General features: G+C 42.7%; 1 protein-coding gene across 11 annotated transcripts in view; it reads left to right on the top strand.

Moving 5' to 3' along the window:
- Positions 1 to 16,550, top strand: part of CPEB1 (cytoplasmic polyadenylation element binding protein 1) — an 85,602-nt gene that overhangs the window by 49,300 nt on the left and 19,752 nt on the right. For 9 of the 11 annotated variants that reach the window (XM_084772463.1, XM_084772462.1, XM_084772471.1 and 6 more), the window contains one exon: positions 11,052 to 11,243. In XM_084772463.1, coding sequence (XP_084628589.1) covers positions 11,090 to 11,243 — 154 coding nt within the window. In that variant the 5' untranslated portion in view covers positions 11,052 to 11,089. The remainder of the gene's footprint in view (positions 1 to 11,051; positions 11,244 to 16,550) is intronic. The other 2 variants (XM_084772464.1, XM_084772466.1) reach the window with 1 other exon arrangement.

Below are 16,550 nucleotides of genomic sequence, written 5' to 3'. Positions count from 1 at the left end.
TAGATGTCTTGTGTAGGGTTGAACATTCTTCAATTTCTTTTCTCTATACAATGATCAGTTGAAGGTCTCTGTATTAATCATCATATATATTGCACGAAGAAGCTTCTTTGATGAAGATTGACAGATGCAATAATCTATGGTTATAATGACAAGTCATTAGAGTCCATTTAGCAGAATGATAGTAATAGTTTCTCCCCTATGGTCTATGACCTGTCTAACCACAGGTTCTTGGCCCTATAACAGTGTTAGGTATGGGCTTGGTTACTTCCATGACATTTGTGACACTGGTAACTAGTAAGCATGTCTTGTTGAAGTTCACATGAGTCACAGCTGGGGAAGTTTGGTGATTACTTTTTAACTCTGGTAACATACATAGCACCTTCCAGCTCTATGAAAGCTAGCCAGGAGGGATGAAGCGTTCAGGTAAATACCTGCTTGGTCCTCTGTGTTATGTGACTCAAGTATATGGTGTTTGGGAACTATGAGAGATAGGGCCTTTCGGCTGTGGGTGGAAAAGATCAGTAAAGGGTAATCAAGAGCATTAGCAATTACCTGTATGTAATAGTTGAGCATCTATAGGACCTCACTGGCTAACAACTAAGGAGGTGACCCATTCCTGGCACTAGATTTTTTTTTTATTCTGTGGTATATAATAGGGGCATTGACTTGCAAGAATTTTAAGGATCACCACAGGTCATTAATTACAACAGTCTCAATTCATTGTGAAATCATTTGTTTGAAAGACCGTAATAAGGAAAAGTGACTCAGTGTCCTATCTTTGTTATTCTGAGCACTGAAATTTGTGAACGGAGTAGACTTCATTAAAGAAAAAAAAAAAAAAGAGTTCAAGTATGGTTGCTATAGTGTTTAGAAAAGAACAAGGGAGAACAGATTTTTTTTTCTTTGTAATACTGAAAAATACAATGATCCATTGAACACCCTGCTGCGCACACACATTAGTTTCCATATTCCCTTACCTTCATTGTTAATCAACATACAGAATTCTTGTAATTGTGGTGTGGATGCTGTTCAATAATCTGGGTGCATCATTTGTTTTTAGCCTGGCTTCTCTTCCATTTGTTTTAGTATTCACCTCTCCCTTTCTTTCTTTTTACAGCCTTAATGATGTCAAAAGGAAGGGCAGTTTGGTGCTGTGTTCTCTTTAGCAGAGGAACTATGAGAGATAGGGCCTTTCTGCTGTGGCTGGAAAAGATCAGGACTATTACTGTAACACAGGAGCCCTGGAACTTGCCAGTTGCCAGTCTGTGGTTTGCACCTAGTGAAAGACTCTTCTATTATAGAAAAGGTTTTGTAGGGCTTTTGTTGCTGTAACTTAATGATCTGAGACTGAGTAATTTTTATTATCAAGAATAGAAATTGAGGTTGTAGAGATAGCTTAGCAATTAAGAACCCTGGATGTTCTTTGAGAGGACCCAAGTTCAATTCCCAGCTTGCAATCATCTATAACTTTAGTCCCAGAGGATCTGACACATTCGTTTGGCTTCTGCAGGCATGGTAAAGCATGTGATGACAAGCATGTGTGTAGCAAACTATCCATACACATAAAATAATAAAGGTGAAAAACATTTTTAAAGAATAAAAGTTGGAAGCCGGACGTGGTGGCGCACGCCTTTAAATCCCAGCACTTGGGAGGCAGAGGCAGGAGAATCACTGTGAGAGCAAGGCCAGCCTGGTCTACAGAGTGAGTCTGGGATAGCCAAGGCCACACAGAGAAACCCTGTCTCGAAACTCACCTCCACCCCCACCCACAAAAGAAGTTGGGCTGTTGAAATGACTCATCAGGTGAAAGTGCTTGGTGCCAAGTACTGATCTGAGTTTGATCCTTAGGGTCCACATGGTGGAACAAGAGAATCAATCCCCCAAGTCTTGTCCTATGACCACATGTATGCATGTACACATGCACTCCCAACACACATTTGGTCTTTTTTAAAACGTTTATTTGCCTTACAGTTCTGATGAGTAGAACTCTGAGGTAGGTCCTAACATCTGGTGTCATACTATGCTGTGATAGCAGAGGATGCCAAGCATACATTAGCTCCAGAGTACTCTTCGTAGGAGTCCACCTAGGGAGCCTGTTTGACATCTTCTAGCTCTAAGCACCTTTAAGATAAGAATTTGGGGATTTTTAACACATGAATTTCTGGGGACACATTGAAACCATAGCAAGACTAGCCAACTTTGAGCCAGTTTATTTCCTAAATTTGTTCAGTTGTTCTGGAATTTGGGCAGAAAACTATGGAAAAGTTAACATTTTTCAAGAAGTGTGTGTGTGTGGCGGGGGGGATATACATGCACTTGCCTACCATATGTATGCAATGTCTGAGGTCAGAAGTGGCATCTGGCCGGATGTGGTGGTGCACGCCTTTAATCCTAGAGCTTGGGAGGCAGAGGCAGGCGGTTTGCTGTGAGTTCAAGGTCAGCCTGGTCTACAAAGCGAGTTCAGGACAGCCAAGGCTAACACAGACAGAGAGACCGTGTCTTGAGAAACCAAACCAAACCAAAAAAAAAGAAGCGGCATCTTGATCCCATGAAATTGGAATTATAGATGGTTGTGAATCACTGTGGGGGCTGAGAACTGACGCCAAGTCCTCTATAAGAGTAGAGGATTGTAACCTCTGAGCCATTTTACTGGAATAAAAATCACCTAGCTCTCTTGGGCACCAGTGTTCAGTGTCTTTTCAGTATTTAGGTGGTTCTTGTCAACAAACTATAAAGAATATCCGAACATCCTCTGATTAAAATGATCCAAATGTCTGTGTGGCTTAAAATATAACTTTGAGAGGCTTAATTGATCTTTTGTTTATTAAAATTAATTTTTGCTCATCAGGCCTTCTGATACTTTATGTGGCGGCCTGTGCTACTTCTTTATTTCTCAGCCTTCCCTAGTATGAGATGAAAATTGTGGCAGAATGGGTATATTTCCCGAGACCAGATCAGGGAGCAACTGGAAAAGAGTGCTGAGATTGCGGTGTGCATAACTATGCCTGGCCTTCATTTTTAAAATCTAGTTAAAGAATCCTTTAGTGGGTTGTAAAAGCCTTTATGTGGAAGAAACAATGGATTAATGAATGAATCAAAGTGAAAGTTCTGGGGATGGGGCTAAATTTGTGCCACATATAGCTCTCCAAGCTCTGAGTTCGTGTAGCTATTAGGAACTGTTGATCATGGCTGAGGTCTTTTGGGGTGAGAAGGTAGTAGTTCTATTGATTAGTACTGCCCAGATTTATTTTCACGTGCATACATAGTAATTGGTAATCTTACTAAAATGCAGTTGAATTCCAGAGGCTTTAAATGGGTCCTGAAATTCACTATTTAAACAGGCTCCTAGTGATGCTGATAGTAGATTTGCTGATACTGCTAGCTCTCCATACTGAGTAGCATGAGCATAGCTGATGGTTACATTTCTCTGCCTAAGATGCAAAATACATATTTATATATTCTCTGCATTTAGACATGGCTACTTCTGAGCAATAATGCCTTTTCAGTTAGAGTAGAGAGAGATAGAAGCAAAAGTAGGTATTTAAATATGGATTGTTTATAAAGGTTGATTATATTTTACTTATTTTGAGGTTTTTGTTTGTTTGTTTGTTCTTGAGACAGGTCTCTGAATGCAGCCCTGTCTACCCTGGAACTTGCTATGTAGACGAGGCCAGATTCAAACTCAGATCCACTGTCATTGCCTCTTGAGAGCTAGAATTAAAGGATTGCATCACAATGCCTGATTTATTTTGTGTTTTGAAGTTCTTTACTCCTCCCCCAACATAATACTTTTATTGATTTCACATCATACACCCCTATCACTTTCACTTTCCTGTCCATCACCTCCCCCCAGCAAAAAAAAATCCAGCTGGTGTTATCTGTACACTCACCTGGAGCATGGTCAAACTCTTAAGTGGCCTGCCCCTTAAGCAGAACTGAGTTTTTTTCCCTCCAGCACCACCTGCTAGAAGCCCCGATTGTGGATAGCAACACTTTAGCATCCTATTGCAGTTTTTATGAGTTCTCTTCGATGGCTTCCTGTTTAGGCTGTTACTTTTTGGGAGGGAGGGAGAGAGGTTATCACAGAAGCCCTCCATGTTCCTCTTTATCAATTATACATCTATAGTCATCATTATTATTGCCAAAGCAGTTTATTTGCTCTTTATGGTCTGTAGGAGCATGGATCATAGGCTTCCACGTGGTTTCTGGTGTCAGCATAGACCATGAACAAGGCTCCCAATTGCAGTTAGGGACACAGGTCCAGACAAGTCCCTTCAGTGCAGCTGGAATCATTGACATCAATATGCATTCAGGCTGCAGCACAGACTGTGGACATCTCTGTGGCCTTAAGCACAGTCCATGAACATCACATAGACCTAGCTACTATAAGATGATGGACCCAGACATGGCCCTCTGCAGCAGCACAGGCCACTCAGATCAGTATGGTGGCACAGCCCATGAATATCAATGTAACTTCAGGCAACAGTGAAGGCCAAGGACCTCAGACTCGCCTTTGATAGTAACATGGGCCATGGACATCAACACAGATCCCCATTGTAGCAGGACCTCGTGCCCAGACATGGTCCTTGTTGGCACAACAGACCCAGACACCACCGTGATCTCAAGTGGCAGCACAGGCCACTCACATTAGAATGGTCCCTGGGGCCAGCATGACCCTTGAACATCAACATGGATTCAGTCCATGGCACAGGCTGTATCATTAGGTAACAGCACAATCCTTGGACATCAGTCCAGATCCTGGCTACATCAGGGCCACTGTTCCACACATGGCCCCTCAGCAGCATCATGGGATATGGTAGTCCTTTGAGGAAGTCCAATCTAGAAAGTGGGCCATTCCTCATCTCGGGCCTCCATTGTTGCCCAGAGCTAGGGTGATCCTGCAGCCAGGCAACTTGTTTGGAGGCTAAGTATGAATCTGCTTAAGCTCCAGACTGCTTCACGCTATCCTGTCAACCCCACTGGGCAATGACATGATCTACCATCTACCTCAGGTCTCTCTCAAACCCATCAGCACTGTCTTATCACCAGTTCTGTCTGTCTCTACAGTGCACATGCCACACTGTTTTCTCTCTGCTCAGCTCTGCTCTCTCCATTGCCTATGCAGGCAATGGGGTGTTTATTGAAGCTCTTTTCTTTTCTTTTCTCTTCTTTTACTTCTATTGAATGTCTATGATTACATGTCATGCACCAAAATCTCTCTCCTCCCCCCAGTAAAATAAAACAGACAAAAAATCTTGTCACAGAAGCTGTAGTGTATCATACAGTGTAGCCTTTTGTCCACATATGTTTACTTTCAGATGTTCATTGCTACGAGTCATGGGTCTGGTTGGAGGCCTACACTATTATTACCGGATCCTCACTGGGATTGCTGTCGAATATCCCGTTGTTGCGTGTGTCAGGGAGATTCTTAATCTTGGAATCTGCAGGTCCAGCCTCTTCATGTGTTCCAGCAGGTCATATATGGGGTAGATGTTGAGGTGAGGTCCACTCAGAGCCCTGGATCAGGGCCCACTCCCTTGTCCTCAGGGCAGGGCCTGCTCTCCTGCTCCTGTGTCCTCAGGGCAGGGTGAAGTGTTTTTCTTTCAGTTGACAATTTCATATAAGGATGGCAAACTACCCCTTCTTACTCCTCCAGGACATGCCCTAACACGTCTCCTTCATATTTTCATGTCTTTTTCTTTGTTTCCTCCCTGTAAACCACTGAGTCCAATTAGTCCTGCCTGCTAGAGTAGGAACTGGTCTTGTTGGCTTGATCTTGTGTGATTAGCCATAATTGCAGTGAGTTCTTTAGTTGGCAATCCTGTCATGCCCAGGAGACATTTCACAGCTCTCCTCCCCATTCTGACTTATATTCCTTCCTTGATGTCCTTAAGCTTTGAGAAAGGGGTACTGAGATAGATACCCCTTAATGAGTCTTTACATTAACTGCTGTGCACTACAGAAGATTCTCTGCTCAAGGTTAAGAGTAGCACTGTAAGCATAATGTTTAAAAAGCAGACTGGCAATGTGTTCATCTAGTAAGATAACAGTGAATTCCCTCCTAGAGCCCATGACTTCTCTAGCCATAATCTTTAAAACAGGTTTACAGTATCAGGCATGAGTTCCTGTCTATGGAACAGGCATTAGATCCAATCAGAAAGTGATTAGTTACCCCAGTGTAGTGGTTTGAATAGGAATAGCCCCAATAAGCTTTAATTTTGTGGTCATCTGTGAGTGGTGCTACTTGAGAGGGATTAGAAGATGTGAAAGAGGTGTGGCCTCATTGGAGGAAGTGTTAGCTTCAGGCTTTCATAATCTCAAGCCAGTGTCTCTTTTGATGCCTTCAGATCCAGATGTAGAATTATCTTACAAAACAGTAGGCTTCTTCAAGAGTTTATCATACATCCTTAATTTTGGTTACTGCTCACCATATCTCTGTAAACTCTGTACTTCTATTTTACCAGTGGGCACATTTTGTCCTGGCAGGTTGGTATTGCAGCATTCAGGGTTCACTGCTGAGTAAGACCTTTGATAACTTTCTCCCATAGTGGCTTGCATAGCAACTTTAAGTATTATGAGGGTTAGCCAGCAGGAAGTTTTCAGGTAATTTCCAGATTGACTTGTATATGTACAGCTGCAACCAAAGTGTTGTATCTTCAGCAGGAGAATATCATTTTCTAGTTATGGTAGGCAACCAAGAGCAGCTACAATGGCCTGTGTTGCTTTGGGCACCTACCTGACAAATAACTGGTAAGGAAGTATTGATTCTGGCACTGAGGTTTTCATTTAATAACTCATGTCTTCAAGGAGAAGCAGAGTCTACCCATGTGTTCCAACTCCTTTTTGTTATTTTTTTATTTAGCTTAGGAAGTAGTGAGTTTCCAAGGCTGTAGAAGAGGGGCCATGGGTTAGGAACAGTGACTGCTCTCCCAAATGACTGTGTTCAAGTTCCAGCTCCCACATAGTGAATGACAACAAACCATGACTCCAGTTCCAAAGGCTCTCATGCCCTCTTCTGGACTTTCGTGGCAACAAACATACACACATGCAAACAAAACACCTATGCATGTAAAAGGGGTAGGTTTTGAGGTTTCACATGCTCAAGCCAGGCCTAGTGTCTCTGTGCCTGTGGATCAGGATTATTAGATGCTGGGCCCAGCTACTTTTCTAGCGCACTCCTGCTCTCTTCCATGATGGTAATGGACCAAGCCTCTAAGCAAGCTCTAATTAAATGCTTTCTTTTATAAAAATGCCTGGGTTAGGTGACTCTTCATAGCAAAATAGAACAGTGACTCAAGACATGAATTGTTTTACAAAGTAGTAGGTTTCAGTGAGAGCTATCATGCATCTGTATCTTTGGTTAACCCTTCTCTACATTTCCTTCATTTTCATGTTTCATTTGTATCCTAACTTAAACTTTGTCAAAAAATTTCCCTCCTTTCATACCACATATGCTCTGCTATCATCCTTTTACCTCCTAAAGCCCTTTCCCTCTCCTAAGTCCTTCCCACCCCTTCCTAGTGTCCTCTACAGACACTCTAAATGCTCAGATCTAAAAAGTTGAAGCTAAGATTCACACACGAGAGAAAACATGCAGCGTTGTCTTTCTGGGCTTGAGTCCCCATGTTTAGTATATATATCAGCTGTATGTATTGCAGCTAAAAATTACATATTCTTTCTCTTCATATGAAATTTCACATAATATGTACCACATTTTCACTGTCCACTTATCAGTTGATTGACATCTAGACTGATTCCACTTCAGTGAACACAGATGTACATGATTGTCTGTAGGAAGAGAGAGAGTCCTTTGGGTGTAGGCCTAAAAGTAGTAGAGGTGTAGGCCATGATGGTAGCTCTGTTGATAGCTTTTTGAGACACTGCCACACTGATTTTTATGGTGGTTGTACCATTTACATGCCAAGCAACAGTGCGTAAGTGCTCCCCTTTCCACATCCTTGCCAGCATTTGTTGTTTGATTTCTTGATGATGGTAATTCTGGCTGGAGTTAGATAGAATTTCAAAGAAGTTTTTTTCTTTTTGTTTTGAGACAGAGTCTCTGTTAGCTTTGGCTGTCCTGGCATTGCTTTGTAGACCAGGCTGGCCTCAACTAACAGCGATCCACCTCCCTCTGCCTCCCGGGTGCTGGGATTAAAGACATGCACCACCACACCTAGCTTAATTTTAAAGAAATTTTAACTTGTGTTGGCTAATGTTGAACATTTTTAAAACTTATTAGGTGCTGGGCATGGTGGCACACACCTTTAAATATGACAAATTAATAGCCAACACTATGTTAAGAGGGGACACCCTTGTGCCTTTGGTGTGAGGGGGTCAGATCCCCTGGAACTAGAGTCACAGACAGTTGTGAGCTGTCATGTGGGTGCTGGGAATTGAACCTGGGTCCTCTGGGAAGGCAGTCAGTGTTATTAACCACTGTGCCACCTCTCCAGCCCCAATAAATGATTTTTTAAAGGTTATTGTGAGTTATATTATTTCCCTTTATCTTTTCAGTTTGTCATTGGTGTCTAGGAAGACTAATGATTTTGTGTGTTAATTTTGTATCCTGCCAATTTGCTGCAGGTATTTGTCAGTTCTAAATGATTTCTGGTGGAGTCTTTAGGATATCATATATAGAATCCTAACAGCTTCAAATAGTGCTATTTTGACTTCCTTGCTCCTTGTTTATGTCCCCTTTATTTCTTTGTCTTGCTACTCTAAGACTGCTAGCACTATATTGAATGAGAATAAAGGTGATTACAAAAAAAAAAAAAAAGAAGAAGAAGAAGAAGAAGAAGGCGACTACCCTTTTCTTATTCCTGATATTAGTGGACATGCTTGGGTGCCCCCTCTTAACATAGTGTTGGCTATAAATTTGTCATATTTTGCCTTTATTATGCTGCGCTTTGTTCTTTCTATTCTGAGTTTCCTTAGGACTGTTAACATGAAGGAATGTTGGATATTCTCAAATGCTTTTTCTTATCTATTGAGATGACTAGGTGATTTCTGTTCTTGAGTCCGTTTACATAATTTATAACGTTCACTGATTTACCATTTGGACCATCGCTGTATCTCCAGAATAAACCCAACTTTGTGTGTGTGTGTTTTCATACATGTGCATATCAGCACACATGTGGAGATCAGAGGACAGCTGCATGTATCAATTCTCTCCTTTCACCTTGGTCTTGGAAACAACTCAGGTCATGAGGTTTGGTGGCAGGTGACTTTATCCATTGGGCCATCTCACTGACATAGATGTGGATGGCTTAAAAGGAAAATCTTTATTTTTGTAATTAAAACATGTTAATGTAAAAGTCAGCTTTATCTTGGAGAAGGGGGAGCAGAAGGACAGTTTGGGATAGGTACAACCCTAGTATTGGCGCATTATTCCTCAGTGTGCACAGTGGTGAGCATACAGCTGTGACACACAGAGACATAAAGCAAGCCAGGGTGTCTACAGAAGTAATGTAGATGGATGACATAGCAGCACAGCTTTAAAAACAAAACAAAACAAAAACCTCCAAAGGAAGGAGTCCTTCCCACAGACTGACCTTCTCCCCCCACTCATCAGTGTCTTTGCTTCAGTATATTCAGAGTATGCTACAGAAAACTATTGGTAAAAGATTTATGTGAGAGGAAAGAGATATTAGTAAAGAGAAAGAAAATGACAAAAGTTGAATTTTGTTGCTGTGGCTGATGGGGTAGGGATCACTGAAATAGGCTCTTCACTCTGGGCAGCACCTCTGAAGAAGGCATAGCAGTTAAAAGTGTTGGTGGTAGGCATAGCTTGCCAGCTATCACCCGGGGGTGGGGGTGGGGGGATCCTGAAGAGACAAATCCAAGGGAAATAGTACTGACAGCCCGATGATGTGAGCTCCTGAGTATTGAACATAACAGTAGTTCTAAAATTGTTTCTCTTCCTGTGGTTGTCAGATACTACTTTGAGAGTGTTTCCTTGGTCTGTGCTTTTAGTTGCAAGAGGGAAAAAGAACTGCGCCCTTGTGTCCACTTAACGCCTAATAGCTACTACTGTTGGTGAATAAGTGAGCCAGGGAAAACAGATTATCCAGGTCTCCCTTTGATACCTGAGTTGTGGGCCAGGCCTTGTGAGATATACCTGAAACAGCCTGATAAATCCAACCCCCTCTCCCAAAGCTGTCCCCTCTTCTCTCTGATAAGCTGCTCCAGACTCTCCCAGAGCACCAGGTGTTGTTCCCAAGGGTTCAAATATGCCCTGTTTTTCTGATGGTTATCCCCATTCCTCAGGAGTAAACACTACTGTGTCCAGGTGCTTCTCAGAGGCCCCTTGGAACACATAGATACGATTTATTTACTTACTTGTTTATTTTTGTTAGCAGGGCTGTGTTAGGCTGCAAAGCTGAAGCCCGGCCTTGAGCCAGCAGCTGGAGGGAGTCCAGGACTAGAGCATTTGGGGGTTTGAGGTAGAGAGCAGGAGGGGAGGGAAGGAGCAGCAGGAGGACAGAGCCGTACAAGCAAGCTGTACAAGCAAGCCGTCCACATAGCTTTGCCTTTAGCTGTGCTGTCTGCGAGCAGACTTCAGTTGTACCAGAGGGCTGCCTGGCCACCATTGCCGAGACTGGAGGGGAGGGTGCTGCCTCATAGCCCTGACTTCACCGTACTGCACCGGACTATTCCAAGTAGCTCTTGTGCCATCTTTCCCTTAGAGGCAAGTCTCCTCCCAGTCGTCCCCTCCTGCTCCTCCCCCGTTCTGTGAGAGATGATGCGATTCTCTATCGCTAGGCTCAGCTGGCTGATGTCACTGGCAGCGGGAAGCATCAGCAGCCTGATCACATGCTAGCTAGTCTGTAATGCAGACGGGATAGGGGTGTGTATGGGGAGGGGGCTATATGGCAACTATTCTTGCTTGACCGCCGCCAAAAGTGCAGAGGCAGCAGCTGCAGCATCCATACAGCTTGGATGTTTTGTTCCTGAACCTGGGAAAACTATTATTGGTGGTATTTATTGTTGATAGTGTTGGGGGAAACAACCCTTAACTCTAGGGGTTTGTTTTGCTGTTCTCCTTTCCAAAGCAGACTTCCACGACTCTGAAGAAACAGTTACAAGCAGGATGCTTTTCCCCACCTCTGCGCAAGAATCTTCCCAAGGCCTCACAGATGCAAATGGCTTATGCCTTGGCCTGCAGTCACTCAGTCTGACTGGCTGGGACCGACCCTGGAGCACCCAAGACTCAGACTCCACAGCCCAGAGCAGCACACAGTCAGGTGAGTGCAAGGGAATAAGGTGGCTAGCTGGGGGAGGGGGAAGAGTGGGATGGTGAGCTAAGATACCAAAGCAACAGTTGTTCTGTTCCCCTTTGCATCCCTCCCCCTGTATTCACACAACACTGAGCTATCTTGCAAGCGATGGTAGCTGTGAGTGTTGCAGGATGGATGGCTGCTGGTAAGGCAGATCGGGCTTTTCTGTTTGCTCTGACAAATTCCCTTGAGTTATCAGTCTACACCTGAGGTGGCCCTGACAAGGGTCCCCAAGGTGACCACCGTATGCAAAAATGAGCCCATGGTGCTCAGGCCTGTCTTAGAGATGATGAAGCAAAACACTTTTAGGTGGGGGAGGGGACTTAAGGGACTGGTGACTGGCTGACCAGATTCTGTTCAGTGGTTTTAAAACTAGAGAGCTATAAGTGAAGATTGGGTAGCCCTGAGTCATAGCAAGAGAAAATTAATGGAGCAATTTTATTTGAATATTAGGATTGCCTTAATGTTGGGTTAAGAGCATCAATCCTGGAAAGGGGATGGTTGGGGGAGGAGGTAGGGTAGGGTAACTCCCTGATATAGAGAGGAAGAGGTGGCCCTCCTCCCACAGTCTGTTTGTTATAGGGAACTAATGGATGAAGGACCACTCCCCTTTAGGATCCCTTATCTTCTTGATGTAGGATTAATGGGAACATTACAGAGAGTTTTTGACAAACCTTTGAACTGCTTCTGCTCAGACCTTCCCGTTACCTGTTTATTTCTGTCTTGTGGCATTTGGAAGAGTAGCCAGATGAAAATGTTAAGATTGTTAGGAAGAACTGTGAACTTAAATGCTACAGTATTAACTCAAATCAATATATTTTACTTTATGTCACAATACAAAAGTATTGGCAGATTCTATAGGAAAAGGGGAAATGGCTAACCTGGGGTGTGTGTGGCCATTTGCTATTGATGCTGACAATGGAGTACACTGAGCCTGCTGTCCTTTCAGATACCTCCCAGTCTAGGGCCAGCAATAATGGCAGCAAGGTAGTGCTATGTTGTCTTCTCTGGCCTCCACCCAGTGTGGTGCAGGTGTTTTGTTTTGTTGTTTTTGTTTTTTAAAATGCTTTTCAGAATCTGGGACTCTGATTGTCTTTTAGACAGTTTAATACCCCTTTGTTTTGGTAAAAACACATTTGGGGAAGAGGAAGGTTTTTTTTTTTTTAATTGGTCTGTGGGTTGTCTCTCTTGAAGATAAAGTTACCTGAGTGCTACCTGGCCTTTATCTCACTCCAGCATTTTTTGGAAAGGTTGGTAACTACTCTGTTTCCTAGGCCAAGATATATGTCACTATTCAGTGTCCTTTGCTTTGGAGGCCATAGTACTCCCTTTTATATGTGCTGTTTGAAACAAGTCTTGTCCTTTCTTTACTCCCTCAGGATTTGAGCAAAGAAGAACTCACACAGGAGATGCTCGTCAGTGTCTGATGTGTGTTGGCATCAAATATGGGTGTGGCCCTCCTTTGGCTCTTGTTTCTCTTAGCTGCAAGCTTGGCTTCTGAACTATAAGCCCATAGAAATTTAGATGTGTCCATCTTGAAGCTTAGAAAGCCTGCTTTAACAGCTAAACAAAAGTGGCTGTCTACTTAGGAATTCATACCAACCTAGGCAGTGTAGCAGGACCTTATCTCAAAAGAAAGAAAAGTTGGGTCTAGGCATAATTCTGTCAGCTCTCCCACCTTCTGAAGAGCCTGATCTTACAGCTGTTGGTCTGAAAGGTGGGGGAGGGGTGTTCCACCTCCCATCTTAAGCACTTTAGTAATAAATATTACATGATTTTTGTGGATGAGGGAAGGAATGTAGTCATGCAGTCTGAACTTCAGAACTGATAAAGACCTGAGACTGGCTGCAGTGCAGTGATCTGGCTGCAAAGGCAAGATTAGCATGCGTATCTCCTGCTTCCTGGAGCTTCAAAACAAAACAAAAAATCATACCTATTTCTCATCTCCATGCCATGTTTGCCTTTAGGAACTGTGGTGGTAGTTGTCTTCTTTTCCTAAGCTTTGTGCCTTCGTGGAAAGCCCATATGAAGGTCCCATCTTCTGGAGTAGGATGGAGCCCTCCCACCAGCCAGCTGCAGTACCAGATCGCACACCCTTGCCAGCAATGCGGGAACACTCAGCCCACATTCCAATGCCCACACTGCCTTCCCATCTGAAAATCATCTCACTCAGTTTCTTGAGGAAGGGAGGAGATAGTTCCAGTAGCTTCAGGACATCTGTGAGTTGTACTTGCAGGCAGCCCGGTGTCCTGTTGTCTCAGTAAATTGTAGCCTCACACCTGGCTGTCTTCTACCACTTTAAAGTATTTGACAGTTCATTAGATTGGAGATTAGAGAGTTGGGCTCTTGACTGAAAATTATAACTATAAATTAACTCAGTAGGCATTAAATACTGTATGCCAGGAACTGTGTTGGGCACTGAAGGTGCATCAGTGACTAGGATAAAATCATTGTCAATAAAAATTTCTAGGGTTTGTAAGTTGGCTCAGCAGGTAAAGGCACTTGCCACCAAGCCTGACAACTTGAGCTTGATCCCTGTGCCCCCACCACAGGATAGAAGAAGAGCACCAACTCCCAAAAGTTTTCAGACCTACACATGTATGCATACATGGGCATACACAGAGGAGATAAATAGATTTTGATTTTTTTTTTTTTAAAGAAAAATCCCTAGGATTGTCAAGGGGAAAGTCCTTTAATAAGATGCCAGGGTTGTAGAAACTGTCCTCAATATTTTGGAATAGGGAATAGCATGACATACAGCCACCATACATCAATTTTTTTATGCTGAACACATCACGTGATTTTTAATACTTACATAGATGAGGAAAAAGGCTCACAGAGGTTACAGAGTACCCAAAGTGGCATGCCTATTGTCTTGTTCGGCATTCCAAACCTGGTGTGTTTTGCTCTAAAACTCCTAAGCTTGTTTCTGTGACCAGAACCTTAATGTGTTAGATAAGAAAACTTAAGGCAGCCTTATGTAGTGCAAGGACTGTGTTGCCAGGGGTGTTAAGTTCCTTTGATGAAATCTCTTAAAGGGAGAGCACATAAAGGACAATTGCCACTCACTTTCCACCCCTGGTCACAGTTCATCAGCTCAGCCACCCACTGGATTTGTCTTTCTGCCTTTCTCCCCTTATGACTCTTGTGCAGCATTACCCAGCAGGACAGTGAAATGACTTTCAAATCTACCTTGAGGTAGAAAAATCTACCTTGAGGTAGAAAAAAAAGGACTCTTAATGACCACTTTGTCCAGAACCCCAGTGTACAGAAGCTCAGCCTAAGGGTGCCAGAGCTATGTACTTTCTGTTATGATTCCCTTTTAGAAGTCTCATGGATTTACCTGTTTGCCCCCCACCTTGGTTTCTGCCCTATTGAGCAGTTGAATGGAATGTTTACTGTGCTATGTCATACGCAGACTTCCCCATTGATCCACAGATTAGACTAGCCTGGGAATGATACAAATGTGTTTGACATTTTGCTGCTCTGCCAGCCTTAAAACAGTGTTGATGAGACAGCATTCAAAGTACGGTTAGGCTTCTATGTGGAATAGGTACTTCTGGGCCCCCAAGTAAGTTCTTTTGCAGATTTACTTCGAGTTTCTACAAGCAGCCTCAGAATTAAGGGTACACATAGGAAAGGATTCCAGTGTAAGTTATGTATCTTAGCCTAGAAATAATGGTTTCTGGTCTAGATTTTTCTCTGTGACTGCTCTTACTAGATAACGAGTATTTGATGATGGTGTCCTGGGACTAATACCACTTCAGCTGTGAGCCTGAGCTAAGAGGTGTGTCTTGTGATACAGACATCCAGTCCCAGCCCCTGGTGCTGGTGCTGGTGCTGGTGCTGTCATCAGATCTGGGCGCCTTTAGACTCTTGGAGAGAAAGGCTTCAGAAAATTTCAACAGTGACTCAGCTGAAAATGCAGGGAACTGGCATAGAGAGAAGGGTGAAAGTAGAGAAAGTTAAAAATCAGTCTAAAAATAATTACTGCTGATTTGGTCTCTTGTACTCTGAAATGGCATTAATGAGTTGGAGCTTTCTGCCAGGTTGGGCTGTAAAGGGACAGTTGGGTCACTCTAGGGCATCTGACTGTGGGTCATAGTTTCCAGAAACTTGGCTCATTCTGTGGCCTGAAAGAAATCTCACCAGCTTAAATCAGATTCTCCTATTGTTGACATTCATTTTATCCCATTTGTTTTATCAGCTATGCTTTTTCTTTATGTGTATTTGTGTATACACATTCTTTGTGAAACCTTAAAAATAAAAGTGAGCTTACGTAGAATTGTCTATAACAAAATAGTAATGAAACTCAGGTAGTTTAAAATTGATGTATTCACTTATAGATTTTTGTATTCCAAATTTGTCCTTTGCCCAGTGATGCAATAATGTTTTTTGTGTGTTGTGACCTTTAGCATTTAACGACTGAGCCATCTCTCCAGCCAAAGAAATGTCTTTTGTAGCAATTGTCTTGCTTTTTAAAAATATGTATCTGCCTGAAGCAGTAGACCTTAGCTCCCTTTGTTTCTCTTCAATATGAGCTTTTTACAAGGTGCAGCTAGTTCTGGCCACCACTGTCCTGAAAATGCTATATTCCATGCCATTCTTTTTATGTTCTTTATTGTTCAGGGTGCTATGTTTTTCTGCCTCCCTACTCCCCCTCTACTCCCACACAGTGTTTTTAGATATTGAACTCTTTGTGAAATGTCCTAAATAGCCATTTTGGCTTTCTGTGTCCATCAGTGTTAGTCTTTATTGTCCTGTAAGAGTTTTATTTATAAGCTCCAATCTTTAAGATAAATAATTTCGTATGCAGCATGTTTGGGTGTAGTAAGGGGAGTAATTAGAAACTTCAAGTAGCAAACCTTGGGCTGTTTGTTTGTTTGTTTTTGAATTGACGTTTTCAAAGCTTTAATGTATATATATACATATCTTACAGGAATCTGTTAAAATGCAGATTTTGGTTCAGACCTCAAATGGTGTCTAAGGTGCATTTTAATGAGTTCCTACAATGGCCATAGCTAAGTTTTGAGACCTCTCTTTTAGGTTCTCTGCACTTCTGGTAGGTGAGATTTCCCATCTGCAGTTGATGATCCTAAAAGATTTGAACAAAAAGGAGAGGTGCCAAGGACATGAAAATAAGTAGACAAGGTCCTGATAGTGTTTTGTAATGTAGCTAGTGAGTTATGCACTTCACAAGATGGAGCTTCAAGTCAGAGAATCACACTGTGCTCTGCTCCTGGATGACGGACTAATATAATATGTCTTAGAATT

The sequence above is a fragment of the Acomys minous genome (assembly GCF_964271855.1).
Source record: "Acomys minous genome assembly, chromosome: 2".
Classification (NCBI taxonomy): Eukaryota; Metazoa; Chordata; class Mammalia; order Rodentia; family Muridae; genus Acomys; species Acomys minous.
The sequence above is the reverse complement of the archived record's forward strand: the minus strand, read 5'-3'. Positions and strand labels throughout refer to the sequence as shown.